The sequence below is a fragment of the Chrysochloris asiatica genome, unplaced genomic scaffold, assembly GCF_000296735.1.
Source record: "Chrysochloris asiatica unplaced genomic scaffold, ChrAsi1.0 scaffold00049, whole genome shotgun sequence".
NCBI classification, from domain to species: domain Eukaryota; kingdom Metazoa; phylum Chordata; class Mammalia; order Afrosoricida; family Chrysochloridae; genus Chrysochloris; species Chrysochloris asiatica.
In genome coordinates this window covers 15,603,494-15,611,010 of record NW_006408567.1, presented here as the reverse complement: position 1 = coordinate 15,611,010, position 7,517 = coordinate 15,603,494, and the positions used below count along the sequence as shown (strand labels likewise).

General features: G+C 37.8%; 1 protein-coding gene across 1 annotated transcript in view; it reads right to left on the bottom strand.

Moving 5' to 3' along the window:
- The window catches only part of MORC3 (MORC family CW-type zinc finger 3), a 50,166-nt gene that overhangs the window by 10,062 nt on the left and 32,587 nt on the right, over positions 1–7,517 (bottom strand). Inside the window, exon 15 of the mRNA XM_006862565.1 lies at positions 3,163–4,051. Within this exon, the coding sequence (XP_006862627.1) occupies positions 3,163–4,051 (889 nt within the window). The remainder of the gene's footprint in view (positions 1–3,162; positions 4,052–7,517) is intronic.

Below are 7,517 nucleotides of genomic sequence, written 5' to 3'. Positions count from 1 at the left end.
TTCGCAGAGGTTACTCTTATATACTGCAGAATATTAACAGCAAAAGAATTGTACGCGCTGCAAATGCATCCAGGTATATGTAGTAGAGCAAAAGTATGGAGAAAAGTTATGCAAACTTCTTAGACATAACTTCATTTAACATAACCTTGAGGAACCAAGTCACTTAGGAACATAATCTCAGGGCCCATTTACTCCAAAAACACAATGTTTTATATCCTACTCTGGAGAGTTATCAACTGGATCTTACACATTTACAGCAGCCATTTAAGATACAATTACTGGTCTCTTCTCTTACAGAGCAAAGAACAGTGAAGAAAATCAAAGACTCAAGGAAACAGTCAAAGACTCAAGGAAACAGTCAAAGGTACTAATGGGCTACATGAACCACAAACTCCACTAGCTAGAAAAACCAGAGGGTGCCCACCTAACATTACTGACTGCAATGACTGGGGTCCAATTGAAGGCTCTGGACAGAGTGGGAGGAAATGGTTAAACAAAATTTAAAATCATAAAAAAAAAGTCTAATAGAGACTGGTGGAACCCTCGAGTCTTGGGCCCTCAGACACTATTTAAACCTGGAACTAAATCCAAACCTGTAGATGACCTTTCACTCAAACAAGGCAGGCCAGGTTAGTTTGAACTGCAAGGTCAGCAGTTCAAACTCAGGAGCCACTCCTTTGAAACCTATGCAGGGTTACTATGAGTCAGAATGGGCTCCACAACACTTAACAATGTCTTTTTTATGGCTTGATAGCCATAAAAAATCCTCAAAGACTTGCAAGTAGAATTACCGTGTTGTTGTAGGTGCCATGGAGTTGATTCCAAATCTATGTAAAACAGAACAAAACACTGCCTGGTCCTGTGCCTTCCTCAGAATCACTGCTATGTTTGAGCCCATATGACAGCCACTATGTCACTCTATCTTGTTAAAGGTTTTCCTCTTTTTCTCAGACCCTCTACTAGAATTACCATTATGAGCCAGCAATTCCACTCCTAGGTATATAACCAAAAACTGAAACAGACTCAAACAAGTAACTGGACACTAATGCACATTGCAGCATTATGTAGGATAACTAAAGTCGGAAACAACCCCAAATGTACATCAACAAATAGGAAATTAGTTATATACAAAAGGATAAATACTGCAGGATTGTTGAACAAATAAATCCTTGCAGAGTAGATAAGGGTTACCAGAGGCAAGGAGAGGGAAGAAATGACAAGTTAATAGGTATTTAAGATTTAAAGCGACGGGAAGAAATAAAGTAAAAGCACCAAAAGAAACACTTCAAAGGGTAGTTTGAGAAGACAAAGTATTATACTGAAATGTGTAAAGACTTGGAGTTCGAACACTCAGCACACACTCAGCATTTCTCAAGTTGAAAGTACTAAAGAAAAAAATCAAGCCTCAACTTCAATATTGAAGAATTCTACAGCCAAAACGGAGTCCTGGTGTGATGCTGTGGGTTAATGAGCTGGACTGCAACTTCAGTTTCAACTTCAAGGTCAAAAGTTCAAGCTCAGCAGCCACTCCTTGAAATCCCTATAAAGGGTTGCTTTGAGTCAGAACCGATTTGATGGAACTTAAAAACAACAACAACATGGGCAAAATATTGTAACAACACAAGCAGCATCAAAAAATGGAAAGAATAAATAGTCATAGTACCAAAAAGAATTGGTCAATATTCAACCATTTCAAGAGATATTATATGAAGGTTTGAACCAATGATACTGCAGGTATAAGTCCAAGCTGGACTGAAGGCATTGGTGAAAAACAAGCCTCCAGAAATTGATGGCATATGAACTGAAATGTTTCAACAAACTGATGCAATGCTGGAGACCCTTACTCATCTATGCCAACAAACTTGGAAATTGATTGGAAGAGATCCATTATTTGTGCCCATTACAAAGAAAGGTAACCCAACATAATGTATAAATCATCGAACAATATCATTAGTATCACATGTGAGTAAAATTTTGCAGAAAACAATTAAAAAACTGTTGCAGCAGTACATCAACAGGGATTTGCCAGAAATTCAAGCAGGATTTATACGAGGACATGACATCAATGCTGATGTGAGATGGATCTTGGCTGAAAGCAGAGACTACCAGAAAGAAGTATACATGTGCTTTATCAGCTATGCAAATGTATTCTAGTTTGTGTGGATCATAAGGATAACTATGGATAATACTGATAAGAACAGGAATTACAGAACATTTAATTGCGCTCATGAGGAACCTGTACATAGATCAAGAGGTAGTTGTTGAAACAGAACAAGGGGATAGTGAATGGTTACAGAATCAGGAAAGGTTGCATCCTTTCATCATACTTATTCAATCTGGATGCTGAGCAAATAATCTGAGAAGCTGGGTTATATGAGGAACAAAGTGGCATCAGGATCAGAGAAAGAACCGTTAACAACCTGTGATTGCAGATGACACAACCTTGCTTGCTGGAAAGTGAAGAGGACTTAAAATACTCACTGATGAAGATCAACGACCACAGCATTCAGTATGGATTGTACCTCGATGTAAAGAAAACGAAAATCCTCACCCATAATTAACATCATGATACATGGAAAAAAGATTGAAGTTGTCAAAGACTTCATTTGTTTGGATCCACAATCAACACTCATGGAAGCAGCAGTCAAGAAATTAAATTATGTATTACATTAGGCAGCTCTGTTGCACAAGACCTCTTTAAAGTGTTCAACAGCAAAGCTGTCAGTTTGAAGACTAAGGTGCACCTGAACCCAAGTCTCGGTTTTTCCAACTGCCTTACATGTATGTGAAAGTTGGGCTATGAATAAGAAAGACCATAGAAGAATCCACTATTTTGAATTATGGTGTTGGAGAAGGAGATTTTAAAGTACTGTGAACTGCCAGAACAACAAACAAGAAGGAAGAACATCATGATTGGCCAAGTGGAGGGTCAGCAAAAAAGAGAAAGACCTCCAACGAGATGGAATGACGCAGTGGCAGCAACAATGGGCTGAAGTGTAAGAACTCAAGAATGGTTCAAGACACCAGCAGGCAGTGTTTTGTTCTGTTGTGCATAGGATGGTTATGAATTGGAACTGCCCCCACCAGCACCCAACAAGAGCAACATGATTTTAATGTACCTAGACTCCCATTACTATCCTTATATTGGATTAAATAACTCACCTCACTTTTATATTGGTCCCTCTCAACACTGCATTTATCAAGCTGTCTAAACACATCGTCAAGTTGCACAGCCATGTCATCCATTTCACTCTTACTCTCACTATTAGAACACTGGCTGCATTCAGCCTTCACATGTTGCAAAGCACTACATTGTTTTTTCAGACTTTCTATTTCTTCTAAAGCTTGCTGATACTGAGATGCTATGTAGTCTGAACTTTCAGATTTGCCATTAATACTTTCAAGTAAAAATACAGTATCGGTTTCAGTAGACTGATGGCAAGTTTCCTTCTTCACATACTTGTCATTCATTTCTAGTATCCTCTGTTCTAACACTTTCATCTGGTCAGTAAGTGTATGGCACTGTTTTTTATAATTTTCTTTTTCTTGATTAACTAGAAGAAGCTCATTCTTCACTTCATTTAGCTGGACACCAGGATCGCCTGAAGATTTGTCAACAATTTCCTGGGTTTTGTCTATCTTGGTTTCAGCTTCTCCACAAGATGCTAGTGTAGGTGTATCATTTCTTGCATCTATCTCATCTTCAACACCTTCTTCCTTTTTAACAACCAAATTTGGTACTTCGGTCTGTGTGGCTGCAGTAGTCCCTTGATCACATCTGGGTAATGAGGTGCTAGTTGAACTAGTCTTGCGACAAGGTTCATTATCACGCACAATCTCGACCTGAACACCACTTGGCTCTACACGAATCTGTTCCAGTTTCACTTCAACATCATGATCTACTGCAGGTTTAGGAGTACTATTTGCTTCCAAGATGATGACATCTTCATCATCATCATCTTTACAGGCAGAATTTTCAAATGTTTGACTACTCAGTCTCCGATTCTTTGCATTCAAAATTGATGAACGAACAGGAATTCTCCGTTTTAGGCTGCGGGGAAAAAACACATGTAAATTATGAAATACAAAGATAGAGAGATAACCTTGCAACATTCTTTAAATTATTTTGAAACTATAAGATATTCCCAAACTAATTTTTTTTTTCAGTTACACAATGTACAGTACTGGCCAACCATTTAATACAGTAGAAACGTTTTCTTATTTGACATGTAAGGATACAACTATCAAGATTTCCTTGAAGTGCCAGATCTATATACTACCAAATATCTCTTCATTTGTTTGCCAGTTCAGTGGGCATATGTCCAAAACAGAATCTGACTCTATGTACTAACTCTTCTGTGTTCTCAAGCTCACTGAACAACATTGTATACCCCACCAAAATTTTCATCATCATTCAGTGATCAAGGGTGAATGACAAAACCACCATTACCTAACCTTCCATAAGAAAACACTGTCTCATTTTGTTCATGTGCTTATTTTTCCCTGAATTTATCGTCAATTGACCATTTTCTTCCCCCTTGGAAGAAAATCTATACTGTTTTGCTCTATGGGTCGTCTTCCTACATGGCATACTTTCTTCTTCTTTTTTTTTTTTGAGCTTACTGTCACAGATTGATGGGGCACACAACCTCATCTTGAGGAAAATACCATTTTGAAAAAAAGTACCTGGGTCATGAAAATGTAAATGTTTGCATTTGAAAACATCTTCATTATATTCTCAGGTTTATTGCCGGCTTATCTGTTATATAAAAGTACCAGTGGAAATTGTTTTCTAAAGATTTAAAAGACATCACTCCATGTCGATCTTTTTTTGGTCAGGTATGCCTGAGTTAGATCTGACTCATAGAAACCCTATGTGTAGCAAAACAAAACACTGCCGGAAACCCTGCACTACTCTCACAATTACTGCTATGTTTGAGCCTGCTGTTAGAGCCAACTTAATGTCAACTTATTTCATTAAAGCTCCTCTCTTTTTTGCTGACACTGTACTTTACCAAACATAATGTCCTTCTCCAGAGACTGGTTCCTCCTAATAACATGTCCAAAGTGCATGAGACAAAGCTGTACCATCCTCGCTCCTAAAGAACATTCTGGCTGTACTTCTTCCAAGGCAGACAAGTTCATTCTTCTGGCAGTCCACAGTGTATTTAAAATTCTTTGCCAATACCATAATTAAAATTCTTTCATCTTGCAAATTCATTGTCAAACATCATATGCATATGAAGTCACTGAAAATACCACAGTTTATGCCGTGTGCAACTAAGATTTCAAAGTGACATATTTGCTTTGTTAACATTTTAACAAGATCTTTGGCAGCAGATTTGGCCAATATAATACACTGTTTGCTTTCTTGACTACTGCTTCCATGGGTGGTAGTTGTGGATCCAAGTAGAATGAAATCCTTGACAACTTCAATACTTTCCTTGCTCATCGTGATGTTACTTATTGGTCCAGTTGTGAGGATTTTATGTTGTGGTATATAATCCATACACAATGCTGCAGCCTTTGACCTTCATCAGTTAAATGCTTCAAGTCCTCTTCACTTTTAGCAAGCAAGGTTGTGTCACCTGCATAGGAGTTGTTAATGAGTCTTCCTTCAACCCTAATGCTACATTCTTCATATAGTTCAGCTTCTCAGACTGTTTCCTAAGCATACAGATTAAATCAGTATGGTGAAAGGATACAACCCTGATGCACACCTTTTCTGATTATAAAGTAGCCAGTTCAACCTTCCACTCAGTATTTCTGCCTTTTGATTCCTGATCTTGTATAGGTGCGGTATGTTTGTCCTCTCCAAAAACTTTAATATCTCTTTTTCCCTAATGTTATTTTATGATGATATGTCTTAGAATGGATCTTTTGCCATGCAATTAATATTTCCTCCCCTTTATTTTTCTGATTTCCCATTCTGAAATTCCTTTCTTCACACTGTAGCCCTCCTATACCAATACTCTGTCTTTTCTCTATTGTCTAACTATATCTTTTTGTGGCACTTTCTAAGATTTTTTCAGCATTCACACAGTAAATTTCATATTGTGTTCTTGTATCCTCTTTTCAGTTGTTTCAGTATGTTGTCCAAAGTTACAGATCACATATCACCTGTTTATTAATGTGAAACTGTTAGGAGCTGTGAAAAGGCTGAGCTTACACTCAAATAGTAATCGTCTAGAACTTGGCCCAACTATTTTCTCAAGAGGAGTCTTTCAATCTCACATGGGGGAAGAGTAGGGAGGTATATTATAAATCTTACTGTTTGTTAGTGGTATGAGAGATCTACTAACAGGAAGTGGGGGTTTATCAGCATTCAGTATTCAAACTTTCCCTCACTTCAGTTTTCAAAACGGGATCAACTCCCACCTTCAGTAGTAAAAAACTGCTTCAGGAAGTAAATTCCTTATCTTCTAACAAGAGGAAGAGAACGGGCAATTGCCAGACTCTGCAGGTTGAGACAAAGTTTTTATTATGGTCGTTAGGTGTTGTCCAGTTCTGACTCACAACAAGCTTATGTACAACAGAACAAAACACTGCCTGGCCCTGTGCTATACTCACAATTGTTGGTATGCTTGAGTTCATTGTTCTAGCCACTGTGTCAGTCCTTCTCTTCCAGGGGCTTCCTCTTTTTTGCTGACTCTTTACCAAACATGATGTCCTTCTCCAGGGACTAGTTCCTCTATGGGACATGGGTTAGGGTACAACTACTCTTCCTTAAAGTAAGACTTCTACTTTCACCCTTATCCTCCACCTTCAGAAACATCCAATGTATCCAGTGCTGACGCTTTCTAGGGATCTGTGGAGTTACTTTGCTTCTTGTCAGTTTTCCTCTCCTCTTCTTCCAGCAGGCTGTGTTTCAGCTTTCTCTGGTCTGTTGCATCAGTTTCTTCTCATTTATCTACTCTGTTGTTAATTGATAGTGTTCTTACTATTTTTCTTACTATGCTATTTTCTATTTGTCTTTCTTTAAACTTACTTTATATACCACCTCTTTCCATACTTTAGCTTTAGGAATTTGAGAATATAGACTTAAGAAATTTTAATGAAATTTTTCATTCTTATAGTTTTTGTCCATTCAAATAAGAACTGCTTTTTTATCTATGGGACCTTCTTGAGAAAGAAAATCAAGAATACTAAGGAGACCAGTAAAAATAACAAGTTTTTCATTAAATAGTAATACAGCATTAAAACGGAACCCCTAAAATGTATACTACAAATAGCAAACTATTTTAGTCTGGCTTGATTTATATATGCATAAGAGCAGTTATTTCTAATCTTTGAGGTTCAAAGTCTGAGAATTTGGTTGAGCTATATATATTACTCAAAAAAAGTAGGCTCAGGGGATGGCCCCAGAACTCTGAACCACATATAAAGGAATATTTAGAAGGTTGGAAGGCTTACAGCTAGGGGAATTTGTAGCAGAAGCAAGAAATCCACTGCTTTCTAATTCAAGATGCTCAGCTGCTCCAAGAGCTGCCATCTTAGGTGAGACCAAGTAGGGGAAG